The 20,305-nt window shown below is 42.0% G+C and overlaps 1 protein-coding gene across 1 annotated transcript; it reads left to right on the top strand.

Annotated features, from left to right (window-relative positions):
- The first annotated feature begins 9,417 nt into the window (after positions 1 to 9,417).
- On the top strand, positions 9,418 to 17,611 carry CLEC3A (C-type lectin domain family 3 member A). The gene is made up of 3 exons (XM_016197835.2): positions 9,418 to 9,607; positions 14,270 to 14,353; positions 16,056 to 17,611. The coding sequence occupies exons 1-3, from the start codon at positions 9,493 to 9,495 to the stop codon at positions 16,445 to 16,447; spliced, it is 591 nt and encodes a 196-aa protein (XP_016053321.1). The 5' UTR covers positions 9,418 to 9,492; the 3' UTR covers positions 16,448 to 17,611.
- Positions 17,612 to 20,305: the final 2,694 nt, after the last annotated feature.

Raw genomic sequence — 20,305 nt, 5'->3', positions numbered from 1 at the left:
TCTAAAGCCCTAACGGCTTTCGCCTCTGAGAAAAAGAGCCGAATTTCTTAGGTATCAGCACGACTCTCCATTAAGTCCGCCACCTTGCTCCCTAACCTGAGGGACCTCTCCACACTGCTAAAGTAAGATATAAAATTGAAAGCTGCCTCTTGCATATTTTTTACCAGGTTGGAAAATGGGTGTGCCCCTTTTCAATACACTTGTGTGTGATGGCAGCATTTTGGGTCTTTATTAGATGATATTGTGGTCAGGGAGCACAGAAATACCTGAATCCTGCCTTGGCTCACCCAACCCTCCTGCTCCATGCACAAGGGGCAGTAATGAGTGGACACAGGACTGACTTGGTTGTGCCTCAAACTCCACTACAGAGCATTCTGCAGTATACTGGGCTGGAACACAGAAAATTGCCCCAAATTCAGGAGCTTCTGAGCTGAGACCCACATCTCAGGACCTTACCACCATCCATCCAGTTGCATATTACAGAGGAGCAAAGAGATGAGCAGGAACGTTCATGGAGAGAGGCAAAGAGAAAGAACTAGCCAATTCCATGTGAAACCCCTTTGGGAATCAATGACCCTCCCTGCTGGCCCATGCAGCCCAATCTGTGTCCTAAAACTGACCCGATCTATCACTAGTCCCTCCTCCTGGGAAGGAGAAAAGCTCAGACTTTCTTCTCTTACCCATCAAATATAATCAGTAACATGTATCAAGAATCTTAAATCTTCATCCCTTGGCCCAGTAATATTACTTATTATTTATTACGTATTAATGCTTACTATCGGCTAAATACTGTTACAAATGCTTTACAAGCATTAACTTATTTAAGCCTCACAATAACCTTACATTTTAAGTCCTACTGTTATCTCCCATTTTACACATGGGGAAACCAAAACTGGGGAGACTGATCCATGATCCAAGATCTGGCAGCAAAGCCTACATTTGATCCCAAGAAACCCAAGCCCCAGTCTCTGTAACCACCACCCCACCAGCCATTTCAGCACAAAGCCTGTGGTGGGAGCCACCTTCTGCCCACCAGCCTGTGGCCATGGATGTGTGTGGCCCTGTGGCCAGCACAGTCCTGCATTAAGAGTGAGGTACATGCAAAATCGTGGGTCTGGACCTGGGTCTCTAAAGAACTGGTAGCAGCAGAAACTGGATCAAAAGACTGCAGAGGGACAGGTTCCCCCGCCCCCTTGCCCACAAACACACCCCACCCATCCATGCCCGCCCACCATGCAAGCAGAAGCGTATGTGCAGGGGCTGTGGGTAGAGGGAATCCCTGTACTTTCCCCGATTTCACAGTACACCTGAAAGCACTCTAAAAAATAGTCTATCAAAATTTAATTTTTTAGTCTCTACTTACTATTTGCCTCACTTGCTCGTCTAATGAGTTACAGAAGTAGCTCGAAGTCATTTTCTGACTCCCAAGATCAATGTTTATTTTAGTCTTTTTCCTATTTGACTTCTTTGACGTAATTTCTCAGTTCTGTTCTCTCCTTCCTCCCTAAGAACCTTTGTCTGAGGGTCAAAAAATGTTTGTTGGGTCGCTGAAAGGAAGTGTAGCTTTTCTCCAGCTTTCCTGACACCTCAATCCCTTTCCTGTCTCCACCTAGCCCTTAAATATCTGGGACCCCATGGATTTGCCTCTGATCCTCTGCTTTTCTCCATGTAAGTATTCTGGCTTCATACCCATCATTGGTTTCCCACTATTAATATATCATTGATTCCCTACTAACAAATCATTGATTCACTCATTCAATTCTTCTTACCTCATTCAAGTGTCCAATTATTACCAATCATCAACTAGACAAATCCAACTGAGTGTCTCACGAGTACCTTAAGACCAACTTGTCCGACGCCAAACATATTTCGATTCTTCCATCCTTCCTACCTGCTGATTCTCTCCCTCTTTCTATTAATCTCAGATTCAAAAGAAATGTAAATATGGAGTGCCTTGTACAGACAATTTATCTAACTATTTGGCTCCATTTCCTATTCTTTATGAGAAACAGATATCATGGACGCAATAGTCTTGGTTTACCTGTTAGGGACAATTTCAGTTTCCCCATTCGAGGTTTCAGTGGCAGGAAGCACTTCCTGGAAAGGTGACCCAAAGGTAATCCCTTTTGATGCCATCTGAACCAAAAGGAATAGCTTGACTGTTTACTTGAGCAGCTCAAGGGGAACACAAGATGACTGTAGTTCTGTCACTAAATTTTCACCAGTAAAATGATCGTGGATTTAAAGTTGGGAATGAGTTAGCACCCAGAAAGACAGACCTACTCAATGGTTCACTCTGCAAGCTGCAGTCCTCTTGCTCCAACACCGGCAGAGCCTGCCAGCCTCCGAACTCCAAGGAAAAACAAGGACCTCACTGTTGTCACCTGAAGGTCGAAAATTCTTTCCACCAAGTCCAGCCTTGGGAGGCCCACAGAGAGGAATTATGAAGGTTTTCCACTGTGGGCTGCCCTTGCTCTCGGTGGAAGGGGAGTGAATACTGACTTATTTGTATTCTTAGACTATCTTGGCAGCAGGGCCAGGCAAAACTCACAATAAATTTGAAAAGCCAGTACCCTTGGAGAAAACAGACCAAACGAATGTTTGCCTTTCTTTAAAAATGCACTGTTCACTGCAGTGTGTGCTTGGAGGATGGGGCACAGGAGTAGCAGATGGGCCAGGTGGGGTGACTGGAGAGGAACTATTGCATGGTAAAGCCATTAAGAGCTAGGGCATTATTATTATTACAACGATGGTGATCATGATGATTAATTTATTAATAGTAAGTCCACATATGAAATATCTCTTCTGTATCAGCCACTATATTGCTTGTTTTTAGGGCATCTTTTTAATCTTTACAATAATACAGGCAACTAGTCATTATGACACCCAATTTACAGGAATGTGGGGCCCAGAGCAGTTAATGAGTTTACTCAGATCACATAGCTGGCAAATGAGAGAGCCCCGATTCAACCCCAGGTCTGTTTAATGTCGTTTGTGCAGTTTCCACGACTGCAAGTTGCTCTGGGAAGCAAAGACTTAAGTGAGGTGTCTGACTGTTTGCAGCCAAGGATGCCGTGGCTTCTGCCACTGTCTGAGAGGCCCTACAAGAAGGCAGGGTAGGATGGAGCCAGAAGAACACTTGATCCTAGAGGGGAGGAAGCTAGCTCAAGATGAGACCACATACTAGAAACCAGTTCAGAGAAGTAGCTACCAAAGGCCTAAGGCAGAAACAGGGAGACTCAGGCAGAGACCGCTATAATAACATCAACAAAAACCCAAAGAAATTAGAGTGATGATGGAAAATAGTGTGAACAGGGCAAGTCAGACACTGCAATGTCAGGGGGCTGAAATATTTCTTTACAGGCTGCCAAGAAAGAAAGCTGGTCACAATAAGAGGGGAGAAGACATGGAAAAGGAGGGATGTCTTCAGGGTAAGGCCAAACTTTCTAGCATTAGAACTGACTGCCTCGCTGGGTAGTGGGTTCTCCATCACGGAAGTGTTCAAAGCAGAGATTTTTCTCTCCCAACCTTGGGATTCCATTGTTCTGATCCCACCACCCCAATTTTAGCAGAAATATCTACCCTGACCTCGCTAGGTAAGCCCATGAAGCTCCAAATCCCCTTTACCACCAGCTGGGCCTCTCGCCTCAGCTGAGCTCCGATGTGGGAGACGCAGGTTTGACTGACACTTAGAAGCTGAGAATTCTAAGTCATTTCACTCTCCAAGGGTGGTTTTCATCTACCATCAAACAGGGTAAACAATGCCGCCCTCGCTGGATTTCATGAAAATCCTAGCACAGTAGTTAGGATGAGATTAATAGAACCTAAATAGCCACTCTCTTCACTCCAAATCCTCAGGCTTGAACCATTTTATGTAATACACATTTATTAAATGTTCGCTAAGTATTAGTCACCTTGTCAGGCACGAAAACTGTGCTGTCCAATATGACGGCTACTAGCCGCTGTCAGACAACACTGGTCCAGCAAATCAGAAGAGAATAGAACAAGACCCATGTTCATGGTAAAAAATGTGGGACAGCAGCCCAGCTGGTGTGGCTCAGGGGTTGAGCATCAACCCATAAACCAAGATGTCCCTGGTTCAATTCCCAGGTTGTGGGCTTGATCCCCAGTAGGGGGCATGCAGTAGGCTGCTGATCGATGTCTCTCTCATTGATGTTTCTCACTCTACATTCCTCTCTCTCTAAAACTCTATAAAAACATATTTTTTAAAATGTGGGGAGACAAATATAAAATAAGTGTATGATGTTTAGAAGTTCTATGATAGAATGATAGAAGTATGTTCTGTGTGGGTGCAAATGAGACCAAATCTGTGGGGTGATTCTGAGGAGCTTATCTGGGTATGGGTACAATGGTAGTGAGGAAAGCCCAAGTTCTTTTTTTTTTTTTTTTATTAATATGTCTTTATTGATTTCAGAGAGAGGAAGGGAGAGGGAGAGAGAAAGATGGAAACATCAATGACGAGTCATTGACCGCCTGCCTCCTGCATGGCCCCCACTGGGGATCGGGCCCAGAACCCGGGCATGTGCCCTGATCGGGAATCAAACTGAGATCTCCTGGACCCTCGGTCAATGTTCAACCACTGAGTCACACCAGCTGAGCCCAAGTTCCCTTTGATGGATCACCTACGGTGACAAGATGTTGATCTGAATGTCTTACAGACATGCTCTAATTTTCTCAACTATTGTGCAAGACAGACACCCAGATTCAGAGAGGTGACAAAGTCTGACCATTGTCACAAACCTAATAAGTAACAGATCTGAATTTTAACCCTAAATTATCCTAGTCTTTGCTCTTATCTATGTTCAATGCGGCCCCATTTTAGCAGTCTTTGAACTCTCTTCCCTAAAACCTGTCCCTGCCTTCTCTTCAAAGGGCCTAACACATTCACCACTCGCAGCTACAAGCAACAGCCCTAAGGAGAAATCAGACAACTTGCCCATATACCAAAACCAATCTTTCCTCCGAGCATTTCAACTGGTGGTTTGTGCTATATTCAAGGTCAGTCCTACCACTTCTGCTAAATGCTGCCCTTGAACCTCTGAACACAGCCTCCAAACATATTCAGCCTTGAATATTAACAGGCAGACAGCAATGAATCCAGGTGGACTTGTTTGTTAGAATTTGGCCTGGAAAACAGCTTAAAGCAACTTTAAAATAGCAACCGGTAGAATAAATACACCAATTACACAGGAGGGTCAGGGGATGTGTTGTAAACAGCAATTTATTAAAGAAAGTAAAACCCTGGTGACAGTTTTTAAATCCTCACCAAAACACTTTTTGACTAAAGGCAATATTTTTATAGTTCCTATTCCCTGCCTATAAATGTGGGCTTCTTCTTAAATAGCCCTTTCAGAAGCCCAGGTCCAGCCCAGGCGATGAGCTGGTGACATCACCCTGCTGCACAGAAAAGGGACTGTTCAGCCTCCAAGAAAACCCGGTGAGGTCTGCCCTCCCTGAGGACAAGGTGGGAGGGTCACCGGTCCCCATTATCCTTGATGTGTATGCAGCTCTCGATGTGATTTTTTTTTTCCAGATCACTCCAATTCTTTTCCTACTTTCCCTGTGGAGGTTTTGGGGGTGGGGCCTCAAAAAAAGGGCCATGTCTGATGGGAAGGCCATGTCTGGTATCAACTGGCATTGAAGACAAGTACAAAAGCCCTTACCTTGAGGGTGTTCTCAGAGCCAATTCTGCCCCTACCACATCCCTCCTCTTCTTCAAGCCAATCCTGCAGCCAGTTAGCTTCCATTGTTGTTTTTTTCCCTGAAGGCGAAAAAACTGGACTTGGAGTCTCTGCAGGAGGAAGAGACATTAAAGGAAAGTTCCCATCCCTGTCTGGCCTCTGGGCCAAGCACCTACAGGACCATTGGAACTTGCCCAGTGCTAAGAGCGAAGGCTTTTTAGCATGGCTCCAAGTGTTACTATTGCCAAATGAGTCTTGGTCTCTTTACTCTTCCGTGAGTTGAGTTGCTATTTCCTTGGTCAAGTGCCTTGGAAATTTCTGGAGTCTCAGAGCAGAGGTAGGAAGAAAGGAAAGCAAAAGCACAACTGTCCTGCCACACAATAGTAAATATTTATTGAGCAAATACTATGTGCTCAGTGCTGTGCTACATGTGGAACTGAGCTAACCTGACAGAGCCCCTGACCTCTGGAGCTTACAGCCCAGCCGGAGAGACTGAAATCCAGCAAGGAAATCAGTTAAGTAAATAAATGTTTAAATAAGTACCAACTTATGATAAGGGCTACAAAGAAAACCGGATACAGTGATGAAGAAAACAGAGCAGAACGTTCCTAGGTTGTTCAGATAAAGAAGGTGTGTGTCTGAGAAGGTGATCTTAGAATTTAGACCTGGAGGGCAAGAGGGCGTCAGTCATACGCAAATGGTATGAATTGAGACACACACCATGAGTGCAAGCTTGGGAAGGGGTGGGATATAGTGACATGAGAAAAAATATGTGGAAAGACATAGTGGTGGTGGAAGGAGAGAATTAAACATGACTCAAAGTTGGCAAAGGTCTCTGCAGTTGGAGAGAGTCATCAGGAAGGGGCAGGTGAGGTCTCACCAGGTAAGAGGGCCTCAGAAACTATGACAGGAGGTCTGGGCTTCATTTTAAGTACATTGGAAAGATTTGGATGGTTTTAAGTAGGAGAGTAACAGCCATTTAGTGACGTGTGGAGCACTCATTTGAGCTGGGCAGGAGCTGGGTTAGGACAAGAGCTCTTGGTGACTTAGGATGAGATGATGGCATCTGAGAGGAACAATGTATGTGGAGGGAGAAAACCAAAGCACTTGCTGTTGACACAGTCATGAGAAGGGACCTTGAGGCTAGATGTACTGGGCTCAAAGATGACTCCCAGGTTTTGGAATTGGCCCTCTGAGTAGATGACGGAGACATTAATTGTGACAGGGAAGATTCAGGAAGACTGAAGCTTTTTTAAATTCATGGGACATTAATGGGGGAGGAATCCAGAATTAATTTTAAGCATCATGAGTTTGAAATGTCTCTGAGACATCCAACTGGAAATGGCACATGGACAATAGGAAATATGAGACTGAAGGAGATTTAAGTTGAGAGATACGTGTGGGAAAGTTCCAGGCAGAATGTGAAGCCATGAGAAGGCATAAGATCATTTTGGAAGAAAGTGCAGGAGTTTAGAGCAGCTAGGAGTCTGTGGAGTACCAGGCAAAAGTGTCAGAGGCTTCCCTGGAAAGAAAAAAGAGCTTAAAAACAATATAGATTTATTTTGAAGAAAAAAGACACCTTGTTCTTGTAAGTTCAGTATGAACACAGCACATATCAAAGATCCAAGAGAAATCGTTAGCTTTCTACCAGTGTTCTGTAACATGAAATCTCAGAATAAAGGATTTGAGAAGCCAGCAAAAAGCATTTTTGATCAATCATAAGATCAATCGTAAAACATCGATCCTTTCTCCTATTGAAATCAAAGCACATTTTTTTTATAGCCCAGGTCAAAAGAGCAGTCTTCTGGGGTCAATCAAAACTAGATTTTAATTTCTACTCCTACCCTTGGGATCTGAGTGACAATAACGAAATCCTCTTAACTTTTCTGAGGCTCAGTCAGTTTAGATCATCTGTAAAATGGAGAGATTCCTTGTCCCATTACTTGCTGTGAAGACTAAAAAGATCTGGCATTCCAGAAATAGTACATACTATTACAATGAATGGTAAGGGTATTACAGCTATTATTATTGTTATTAAGCACTGGACATTGTGCTAAGTGCTTATACCCTTTATCTCATTTAATCCTTCCCAGGGCCCTGTAAAGGAAGCATTCTTAGCCCCATCGTTAAGATACGAGAAGGCTCAGAGAGGTCCAGTGACTTGCCCAAGGTTACACAGCTGACAAATGGCTGAAAGTAGAATGTGAACCCAGCTCAGCTTGTTTCCACAACGCTCTCAAATGCCCACTCATAAATTGCCCGTCAGTATAAGGACTTTGCATTATAATTAAAATCATTATTTTTTTTATTTGACACCTACATTGCTAAATTATGTCCAACTTTCCCACATCAGTGGCCTTACTCTGTTGTAAATACGTGGGTAGGTTAAAAGTGGCTTTAGCAGGGAGAAAATGAAAATGGATTAGACTGTGGTTTTTCTAACTAGGAGTCAGAAGGAATCAATCATCCCTTGATCTTTCCTGTATTGTCTAAAAAAAAGATGAAATAAGTGTGGCTCTTCAGACCTTCCAAAATCTTCAAGCCTCAGTCTCTATCTGCACTTGGTCATCTAGATAACAGCATGGGAGCGTCAGTTCGTAGAGGCCTTTCCCAGAGGTCTAGCTCACTCTGTCTTGGTCACACCTGTATGGAAATCCTTTGCTTTTAACACAAAGGTCTATCTGGCTCCCAGTATTTGTTCTTAAAGCCCATTGCTAAGGTTTTTCATTATTTTTCCTCTGTTATTTCTATGTTTCACTTGCAAGTGTTATTTAAGAGTTTGGGGTAGTTTCAAGGAAAAAAGTATTGGGTTGTGGGCATCCCCCATAACTATAGTTGATATTTTACATGAATTCTTATGAAAATAATTCACTATCTTAATTTTCTTTTCACTCTAAGAATGTAATTCTTAATTTTTTTATTTATTGATTTTAGAGAGAAAGAGAGGAAGGGAGAGAGAGGGAAACAGAAACATCAATTTGGTGTTCCGCTAATTTATGCATTCATTTATGCATTTGATCCCCTGACTAGGGATCAAACCCACAACCTTGGGGTATCTGGACGATGCTCTAATCAACTGAGCTACCCGGCCAGGGCAAGAATGTAATTCTTGATGAATCCATAAGACCCTGATAAATGGAGGCCTTATACCTTATCATGAACCCTCCACTTCAGCCATCTCCACTATTTCCTGTAAGCAAACCTTTCCCAAGCTCTACTTGGGCTGTGTAGATGTACAAATGGGCATAGACACACAGGTGGTGGTGTGGCATCTCCTCCCCCCCCCCCCAGTAACTTTCCTGTTTGGGGGTGGGGGTTTTTGTTTGTTTGTTAGTTTTTGGTCATTTTTTTGCCCTGGAAACTGAATTAAACATATTTGCCAGAACATTCATTAAGTGAACACTAGAGCTCCAACTGAAAGACTTAAATGTTGGGGTTTTCACAGAGACCCCCAAGCTTCCTGGACTTTCAATTTAAAAAAAAAAAAGGAAAATACTTCCTCCCTTCGTTAACTCTGACACACTCTGAAAAGGTAAGTCAGCTAGGAAATGTAGCCCCAAGATTAAAATAGAAAAGTCTGACATGAGGAATGAGAACAAGGGGCCACCTTATGCTGTGGCCAGCCGAGGCACTCAAACATTTCGTCAGCAGGACTGCAGCCAGCCTTCCCAGCTCACTTTTATAAAGCTGGCCCCTGGCATTCCAGAGCAAGATGTGGCTGTGCAGTCTACTTGTCCCTTAGCTACTTCAGAGGAGCTGGCAAAGTGGCCACCAGACTTGCGCAGGAGCCATGGCAAAGAGTGGACTTGTAATTTACGTCCTGGTTATCACCTTACTCCTGGACCAGACCGCCAGCCACACGTCCAAATTCAAAGCCAGGAAGCACAGCAAACGCCGAGTGAAAGGTAACGGGGCTTCTCAGTCCAGCAAAATACTAGGCTCGCTCGGGGTGGGGAGGGGCTGGACCATGTTCACTTCTAAACTCCTCCAAGAGACAGTCCCTGGTGACAGCACCGTGTCATCATATGGGTATGGCATTTCATGGGACTGAGGGACCTTTTAATTTTCTGGAGAGTTTGATATTTAAAAGAGTCACGTAATAAGGTGGGGGTTTTTTTTGCAGGGAGGAAAAAAGCTCTTGTAATGTAAAAAAAATTTCTATATTGTATATCCTTTATCAGGTGGGGTTAGAGACGTAGAATGTTTTTCAGAGGGAGTCACCCAGATATGTGGACATCTGGTATTATGAGTGAGGAGTCAGGGAGAACATATTGATTATAGAGTACACTGTTTCACTCAGAGATTATATAACTCTATTCAAAGATAATTGTGAGATAAGTATAACCTTATTAAATGTATAGTAGAGGATAGAACTATTGGTAATTGTGACTTCCATTTTGTCACTGGTTACCATGTATATATATTTTCATATCCCTTGTAACACAAGGACAGTCTATACTATATATTTAAACTTTTTCATGTCACAGAGAAATTGAACCTCTCTTTAACTTAAACATATTTTAACTAGCAAAGTCATTTAATGTTTGGAGACATTTTAATGCAAAACTAAATCTATGAGCAATCTTATATTTTGGGTGGCTTGAATAGGCTAAGAGGTAAAAAATAAATGCGGCAAAGAACACAGGTGATGGCAACTTATTTGCCACATGCTGAAACCAAAGCAAGAGGGAAAACCCGGGCAATGTTTTATCTCATCCTCTGAGTCGTTTTGTTATCAGGATATGTTAAGGTAAATATTATGACACTATTTCCTTATCAACTGCCCTTCATTAATAACAAAACGCACAAAAAATACCAAGAAGGTTAGTCTTGATTTGATACCACACAGATGGCTGGTGGGTAGAAAGGGAGCTTGTCTTGTGTTTTGATGATTATAAAGTGCGCTTTTCTAGGGGAATTTATTTATACAATTTAAGCCTGATGCAAGGTTTCTTAAGTGGAATCTTTTTTCCTTATAAAAATTATACTGCCCTGTTACTTTATTTAATGAAAGACTGAAATATTTCCCATGCTCAGGTAAAGTATATTGCAGAAGATGAGGGCAGGGAAGGAGGAGAGAAGGTCCTGGGTGATGTGGCACAGTTTGGTGGCCAGGATTTCACCACTAATGGGAGGGAGTGGCACAGTGGTGATCGCCCAATAGGGATGTGGGGAGGGGCACGGATATATTAATGTGTAGTGTGCCGGGTGGCTATTTCCGAAGAGATTGCAGTTCAGGGCACAGAGAGCTCACACACTCACACACACACGTGTACACACAAACACACACTTTTTTTTTTCTTCTTTTTTTTACTGACTGGGTACACATCTTAATATTATCCTCTCAAAGCAGTGCTTGCTAGTTTTTGCCATTCGGTCCCAATCAGCAGATGCTACAGTATGTGAAGTGGTAAGCCTAGACTTGCAGGACAGTTCTCTCCCCACCCTCTCACACACTGAAAGTATTTTAACTACCTGCAAATAACAGTATATGAAATCAAAATGAAAGACATTTTTCCTCTCCCAAATCTCTCCACAGAGTTACCCACTATTAACTGTTGGGAGCTAATATTCCCAGTTTTTTAAATGCACAATTAATAATTGATACTTTTAACAAAATAAGAATTAGTAATACAAAGTGTCTGGAAGGCAAACTAATTCCATCTGTTAAATTTTGGGTGGCTATCAATGCATGGCATACCTCAGTCCTTTTAACAGCTGCATAATATTCCACGGTGTACGGGTCACGACTCATTTAATCTTGGTGAATTTTTGTGCGGTTTTCAATCCACTCTGTTTAATTCAGTGCCTCAGTGAACTGTTCTGTACACATATAGAGATGTTCGCTGACTTACGATGGAGTTACATCCTGATAAACCCATCATAAATTGAAAATATCCTAAGTTGAGAATGCAATTAATACACCTAACCTACCAAATATTATAACTTAGCCTAAACTACCTTAAATGTGCTCATAATACAATATTTTAAAAAGTGCTGGCAACACAATATATACTACAGAATATGGGTTCTTTACCCTCAAGGCTGACTGGGAGCTATGGCTCTCTGCCTCTGCCCAGCATTATGAAAGAGAATGGTACCAAATAACACTCGCCCAGGAAAAGATCAACATTCAAAATTTGAAGTACAGTTTCTACTGAGAGCATATGGTTTTTACACCATTATAAAGTCAAAAAGCCATAAATTAAACCATTCTGTCAGGGACCGTCTATATGTATATTGATCCCCATGCTAGAATGTTATGATACATTTCTAGAAGCCAAATTTCAGGTTAATCACACTCTCTAATTGTCTCCCAAAATAATAGCATCAATCTATGATCTATCTTTAGTGTCTAAGCCTGTCCATCTCCACACCTTTTTTTTAAAAAAACGTATTTTTAAAATTTATTTCAGAGAGAGGAAGGGAGAGGGGGAGAGAGAGATAGAAATGTCAATGATGAGAGAGAGTCATTGATTGGTTGCCTCCTGCTGGGGATCAAGCCCGGAACCTGGGCATGGGCCCTGACCGGGAATTGAACAGTGATCTCCTGGATCATAGGGCAATGCTCAACCACTGAGCCCCGCCCCGCCAGGCCATCTCCACACATCTTGACCACCCAACATTGCACCATCAGGTTAAGCCCTGCCAATCTAACCAAAAGAACAAAAAACTTTTTTAAAATTTGCATTTATTAGGTTGTTAATGAGGCTCAGGTATTTTTCACATGTTTACTGGTCATTTCTTCTGGGAATTATTTTTGCGTTATTTCTATACTGTACCTATTTTGGAGGACACATAATAAAATGAAAATAAGCCTTTTTTAAAAAAACACAAAACAAAACCTCAAAATGGTAATCGAGTGATTTAGCTCCAAACAAAAGATTTCTCTGGCACTTACCTTCTAGGACTCAAAAACTTACGTGCTGCAGTAATGAATACAATTTTTACAGTAAAATAGTTGTTCCCTGCATTAATTGTAGACAAACACATTCACATTTGTCACAGAGAAGATAGATGCAGAAGCCAAGCCACCTGGATAATGACTCCCATACTGATCTCCCAGGGGCCTAATATTAATTCTTATGTCTTTATGTTAATTACAGTGTTTACAGCTTCTCTGTGGCGGTCACCTATTTAAGTAGAATGGAGCAGGAAGCTGAGAGGGATGGGGAATGACATTTATAGAGTTGACAACTTGTAACTTGCAAGAAAGTCTTCAGGTCTTTGCAAGCCTGGCGCCCAACAGCCAATGGTTTTGCACTCTTGAATATATTTATTTTGGATTGAATGGTCCTGTTGAGGAAATCCTTGGGCTATTTGTATTTCTGAGCTGAGCTATTGGATGCTTTGAGAATTGACTAGCAGTATCAAATGAAACAGACGTGGGAGCCACCCCTGGGTGCCCCAGAAGGCACTTTCCTAACCTACATGTGGAAATACCTGGCTTGCAAAACACATGTTCAAGGGGATGGTGAATTAGCATGTTTGGATTTGGGGGCTGTCTCGAAAAACCCAGCACAAGGCATAGATTCTCTATATGGCATGCCCACGAGGAGGCATCTGGGGACAGCTCTGATCAAGCTTTAATTATCTTCTCTGTCTGAGACCATATGTTAGGGACCAAGCAGGTGAAGGCAATCACTGTGCAGGAGCAGATGGGAGGGATGGGAAGAGAAGAGAAATTGAGTCAGTGGGAATCAAATCCTGAACTGGTACTTTACCAGCTGGCTGACCTTGCATAGGTTAATTCGCCTGTCTGTGCCTCTATTTCTTCTTCTGTGAAATGGGGATAGTGATGGTTTCTATCTCACAGGTATATTGAAATAATTAAGCTCTTGGTGCACAGGGTATGGTGGCTTTTAACACTTTTTATTTTTATTATGATTTATTACGAGTTCTGCCTTTGAAAAGCTCAAAACTGTTAATCTCTAAGACAGTCCCCGTCAGTCCTGGAATTTTGTTGATTCGTTCAACAAACATCATGAGTACCTATTATGTGCCAAGTATTGTGTTAAACATCAGGATTGCCCCGGATAACCAGACAGGTAAAATTACACAAAATAATTATAGGTTGGAGAAAGTGCTTTGAAGAAAAATAAAGGCTCAAAGAAAGAGATTAATCAGAGAGGGATGCTAATGGGAGAGGATAATTTAAAAAGTTTTCTCAGAAGAAGAGATGTTTAAACCCAGTAAAGAGATGGGTAAGAGTGTTCCTGGCAGAAGGAACCCAAAGGAAAGGGTCCTGAAATGAGACAGCTTGCTGTGGAACGCAACTGAAAGTCAGGGAGTTTGAAGCCTGAGGGAGGGAAAGTCCCATGGGAAGGGGCTGGAGAGATAGATGGGGAGCACTTCTAGTATTATCGCCCCTACCAAACTCCTATGATTCTTCCCAGACAACTTATTTTCGTGCTTTACTTTTCACGTACACTAGGTTCCATTTCATCAAAACCACCCTTCTTAGGCTCTGGATTCCAAAGCTTTATTCTATTTTGTTTTATTTTCATATTATTTTAATTGTATGCTTTTTATTTCTCCTACACCACCCCACCCTAAAATATCCCCAGAAAAGGATGGGGATCTAAAGACTCAAGTTGAAAAGCTCTGGAGAGAAGTCAATGCCCTGAAGGAAATACAGGCCCTGCAGACAGGTAAGACCCCATCTCATGGGTGCTTTGTCTCAAAGGAGATGGGGCAGGGAGGGAGAGGGGAAGGTGCGCAATTGCGATTTGCCAGCAATTAAAAAAACCATAGCTAGAGTGCATGTGGAGTTCTAGGTGACATCTTCTTAAAAGAGATACTGACAAGCCGGAAGTGCCCAGGAGAAAGGATCCGAAAGTCAGGAGACGATTGATTTGGGAAATCAGTTTGATTTTCCACCCCCTTCTCTATATATGGGTGGTATAGAAATAAAAATAGGCATTTCAATAATACATTTTAAGTCTGTTCATCATTCTCTTATAGGCAATGAAACAGAATTGAAGTATTAACTATCTTAAATAATTAGCATTTATTAGATGTTTACGAAGCATTCATTGGGACATCTGCTGAGATTCGACTAAACACAGGGTCACAGGACTCAGGCCACATACATCAAATGCACATGGAAGGACACTGGTTAGAACCACAGCTTGCCAACAGAAGGCAGTATTTGGTGGTCCTTTCTTTCTGGAGCAGAGCTCTCCGCAGCTTCTATTCATTATAAGGAGCTACTGACCGAGGCTCCCAGGGATGAGGACATGAAAGCTACACTGGGTGGTTCAGGAACAGCCCTGCTTGCGAAGCTCACCCCCCCCAGGAACCAATACTCTCATAGCAACTCAAAAGAAGAGCGTCGAGGGTCCCACAATAGACCTGCCCAATTATAAGAGTTACAGCCTTCATGGAAGACTGAAGTTATGGCTTTCAACCAAGTACTTATAACTCCCAGGCCATCAATGTTACCAATTCAAGGTCATTTTTTACCATAAGCAAGCTGCCTAGTAACACTGGTAATATATTCCCATTATCAGGTTTCCAGGGAAACAGAATCAGAAAGTTTAGAGAAGGTCAAATGTGCATGCAGAAGGGGAAAGAGTTTTGTTAATGCTTTATCTACATTAACATGTTAATCAATCTCTTTTAATTTATGAGATACATGCCATTATGATTATCCTCATTTTACAGATGAGGAAACTGAGGCACAGAGAAATTGAATAATTTGTCCAAGGTGTACAAAGCTAGTAAATGTCAGGGCCCGATTCTCCAATGCTTTGCCCTAAACCATCTTTATGTTTGGTTTATCCTGGATAACCTAAACAATATTAGCAGGGCTGTTATCTGCATAAGAAAAAGACCGTCTCTCCATATGCAAATCAGGCTTTTGTTTTTGTTTTTAATAATTATGAAATACCATTACAGTTCCAAAAGTCCCAGGAAATTTAACAATACACTAATATAATATACACTAACAATATAACAAGCATGTGTATATCAAAGCAGCATGAGGTTAAAGGCCATGTTTTAAGGGAGGGATGGACATGGGTGTGTGTAATTGTAATCTTACATGCTAAGTTATATTCTTACATGATAAGTTGTTGCAAGTAACAACTTCTCTAAGCCTCAATATCCTGATGATGAGAGTAATAAAATCCCACCTCATGGAACTGTTGTGATTATTATGTGAGTTTATTTATGTAAAATGCTTGGCCCAAGGTCCAACACATACAAAATCTCCAGCAAATAAATGTTCACCCAGCATCACCATCACATAGCATTCATTCCACAAATATGTATTGCTATTTGCCAGGTTCAGTCCTGGATCTATTCCACTCAAAAAAGCATCTTAATATGTCAAATTTCACATCTTTACAGTCTGTCTTCGAGGCACAAAAGTTCACAAGAAATGCTACCTTGCTTCGGAAGGCTCGAAGCACTTCCATGAAGCCAATGAAGACTGCATTTCCAAGGGAGGGACCCTGGTTATCCCCAGAAACTCGGACGAAATCAACGCCCTCCGAGACTATGGGAAAAGGAGCCTGCCGGGTGTCAATGACTTTTGGTTGGGCATCAATGACCTGGTCACGGAAGGCAGGTTTGTTGATGTCAATGGAATTGCCATCTCCTTCCTCAACTGGGACCGAGCACAGCCTAATGGTGGCAAGCGGGAAAACTGTGCCCTGTTCTCCCAGTCAGCTCAGGGCAAATGGAGTGATGAAGTCTGTCGTAGCAGCAAGAGGTACATATGCGAGTTTATCATTCCTTAATAAGTCGCTTTCAAACACGTCTTCCAAGCAAGATGGGTCATGATTCATAGGCTAATGGTTCCCAAGAATAAGTTAAATTGTCCATAGGAATACAGGAGTCAGCCAATTTTGCTACCATATTTCATTGTGATTTTTTTCCCTCCTTGGGGCATGGGGGATCAGAAAATAATGATCCAGCTACGTACACGCACTGTTAAAGTGGCTTGTGCAAAAGGGGCTATAAAATCCTTCTTTCCTAGTCCCTCTCACTTGTATAGATGAAGTCTGTATTAAAAATTCAATAGCCAGAAAAGCAAGCTTCTCTTGACAATTTAGTATATATTTTGTTAATGAGAATTCTCTAAATCAGAGATTCTAGGTGCTATATAATCCCAAAACTTTTCAGTCTGATGCCCAATCTGTTCCATCCTAGTCATAGTGCCTTGTTAACCCATTACATCTTCTATGAGTTGCTTCATCTCCTGGTAGAACATACGTGTCTCAGATTCTCATTAACATTTTTCCTCAAGACCCCTTCCCCATACATACAATTTTTTTTTTTGGTAAAGTTCTCAATCAAGACCTGCACGGAAATGATAAGATAGAATATTTGGTCAATTTTCCCTTCCAGCATTACATTACCACTTCCAATGTGAATGGGTAACCTTAAGGCAGAACAGAAGCAGCAGGTTGTATGAGAAAATGGAAAAAGGGAAATTTCTGCTTTTTCCTTGCTTTAGCATCCTACCCTCCTTTATGAAATTGTTAGTTTCTTTTTTTACATACTTTGTATACCAATAATCATATATTTAAGTCTATCAGGGGCAATCTATCTTTGGAGGTTGAAAATTGGATTTAAATAAAACTATTCTGGAGTCACAAGTCTATGCAATTTTTTATTCTGCCAAATGCTATTCCCATTTAGTTGTTTAACTAGATTGTGTAAAATAACTTCATTGCTTACTATGAAATTACAAAGTTTAGGGTTGGGAGAAATGGGCTTTTTAAAAGCAAACAATTTTAAGTTTATTCTGTTCTTCAAATGTCTTTTTTTCCCCCCCTTTAAATATTGAATGTGTTTTGTGAACAATTATCTTTCTCTGCAAACTTTAACTACACGTGCTTGGAATTCAGTTTTGGTTCTTTCCATTGTACAATAATAAAGCCTGAATTTTGATCAATCTGGATATATTTGTATGTTGATTATAGTTTTTCAAACTATGTTGGTTTATATAAAATTTGACATAATTTGGGGTGGGAGAAATACCCTGGACATGATCAGACTCATGATTTACACGTACTAGGGAAATAATTTTACCTGACAATAAAGAGGAAAAGTCTGTGGGGAGGAGGGGAACTTTAAAAAGAAAATTGTATCTGCAATTTTTGGTTGATCCTGGCCAACTGTCTATTCCAATACAACCTTAATCTCCTTAAAGATTATTAATGAAATCGATACCATTGTAATTAGCTACTTGTTAATAATAGGAAAAGAACAAAAGGGAGGCCGGACATTATAAGCATGGCCATTTGGGCAGCTTCTCCAGGAAGCTGCAATTTCACACTCTCCAGGGAACCATCAGCCCATTCCCCACAGATTACTGGGAGAAGGGGTCCAACAAAGGGGAGGCGAACACATGCACAGTGAAATTGGGGTGACTAGGGAAAGTGACTGTCAGTCAAACCTGGGAACAAAGATCACTGGCCAGAATGGGCAGGGCCACTGTAAACCTGTGAAATTTTGGAAATACATAATCCCCCAAACAAAGGAGTTTGTTTTTCTTGTGGCTCTTGGCTCGTGGGCCCTTCTTGTCCCTGCTTCCTTGTGTTCACCTGTGTTTTCTCGAGCAATGTGGCCCTGCAAACCCCACACACAATGAACTGGTTGACTACAGCTAGGAACACAAACCAAGCTAGCCGGATGTATTGGACTGTGGAGACGCAGAAGAGCAGCTCTGGACACTGGCTTTGACTCCAGCCTCTATTGAAGCCACAGCTACAATTCTTCCCTGGGGGCAGGAAGGAAATGGGACCTTGGACACTTGGAGGTTTGAGACCACAGAAAGAAAGCTTTCTACATCTCATCCTCCTGTGAGTCTCAGAAAATTATTTTCCTTGGAATATGGCAAGAAGCCCATTCCCATAAGCAACAGGTGGAAACATGGGCTCTCTCCACCGATAACACAATTAGTAGAGCAGGCATTAGTGGTAGGATATTCTCATCATATTCCAGGTACTGGGCTACATTTTGCATAATTATTAATCTCTAGAACAACTCTGGAAATTAGGTTCTAGAACAATTTTATTTCACAGAAGAATAAACTGAAGAACAGAGATATAATAACTTGCCCTGAGTCAAATGTCAGGGAGCGGTGGAGTTGTAACCAGAACCTAACAAGTTGCTCAGATCCTACACCCTTAGCACCTACCTATAGGGGAGCTATGACAAGGTCAAATTTGTTCAACTAGGCAATGGAAGTGGGCTCTAACCTGTTCTCCCAATTCCTTCATGGGGTAGCAATTTGGGCAAACAGGAGATCTTGATAAGGCATTCAGAGGCTGCTTCAAAAGGGCTGAATCAAGACAACCACAGCTCACACAAGTCAGTGTCAGTTTGGGTTTCTAGGAGGTGGGGTTAAATAATATCATCTTCCCCAATCAGAAAGCTAAAGAGAAGCAGTTTAATTCAAAGAAATAGGTAAAATTTAGTGAGAGGAAATACAGATGAGTTAGCAAGACAATGAGCAGATGGATGGGAGATGCAGACTGGAAGGAGTGGATTAAGGGATTATTTGGCTGGCCCAGGGTCAAACTCAGGATCTTGACTTTATTATTTAGCCAATCAACCAAAGTCCACACCCACAAGATTCACTAACCTAGACTCCTTTTGGTCTCTTTTGCCTGTTGGGCATTCTTAAGGAAACAATTGGTCTTTAGGCAAGATTGATAAATGGGTCTTTACTCTTAGGCCAACTTTTCTGCCCCCATGAAAGCTACCTGGACTACAGTGTGGAGAAACATCCTGAAGCTTGGTGGAAAGAGTGCCAGGAGCAATTAGCAATGTTTCTCCCAAGTTCATAGTTGGGGGATTTCAACGTTTGTACCACGTAATTGTCATCTCTACTGTAAATACCTGGCTTTCGGCAGCTACCAGTTACGTTCAAAGCTCAACAAGTCTTACCAAGAAGCTGATTCTGACCTCTAAAGCAGTGTTTCTCAAACTTTTCTGTGCTTACAAATCACCTGGGAACCTCCTTAAATTGTAGATCCCATAGGTCTGGGTTGAGACCCCAGATTCTGCATTTGTAAAAGCTTCCAATGGAAGCCAACAGTACCAGACCACACATTACAGTCTGATAGCAAGGGCCTAAAGCTTTAGTTACTTGCCCAGAGACAGTCTTTGATGGATTCCAGCCATTTTGCTTCCCTTCAATTCAAAAGTCAAGGGCAGGCCCAGCCCGCATGGCTTAACAGTTGAGCACTGACCTAGGATCCAGGAAGTCGAGGTTCGATTCCCGGTCAGGGCACGTGCGTCGGTTGTGGGCTCAATCCCCAGTGGGAGGCGTGCAGAAGGCAGCCGATCAATGACTCTCTCATCATTGATGTTTCTATCTCTCTCTCTCCTTCTACTTTCCTCTCTCCGAAATGAATATTTTTTTTTTAAAAAAAAAAAAAAAAGGTCAAGGGGTGCGGCTGGGCGTGGCTCAGCGGTTGAGCATCGACATGGGATCCAGGAGATCAGGGTTCAATTCCCAGTCAGGGCACATGCCTGGGTTGCAAGCTGTAGCCAATCAATGACTCTTTCACCACTGATGTTTCTATCTCTCTCCCTCTCCCTTCCTCTCTCTGAAATCAATAAAGATATATTTTAAAAAATAA

Source organism: Miniopterus natalensis, chromosome 18 (assembly GCF_054644295.1).
Source record: "Miniopterus natalensis isolate mMinNat1 chromosome 18, mMinNat1.hap1, whole genome shotgun sequence".
In the NCBI taxonomy this organism is placed as follows: domain Eukaryota; kingdom Metazoa; phylum Chordata; class Mammalia; order Chiroptera; family Miniopteridae; genus Miniopterus; species Miniopterus natalensis.
This window is presented reverse-complemented; position numbering and strand designations above follow the sequence as displayed.

Excerpts from the sequence above, each read along its gene's own strand:
- CLEC3A (XM_016197835.2), top strand. The coding sequence starts at position 9,493 with ATGGCAAAGAGTGGACTTGTAATTTACGTCCTGGTTATCACCTTACTC. Across the intron at positions 9,608-14,269 it reads CAGCAAACGCCGAGTGAAAG|AAAAGGATGGGGATCTAAAG; the intron begins GTAACGGGGCTT and ends AAATATCCCCAG. Across the intron at positions 14,354-16,055 it reads AATACAGGCCCTGCAGACAG|TCTGTCTTCGAGGCACAAAA; the intron begins GTAAGACCCCAT and ends ACATCTTTACAG.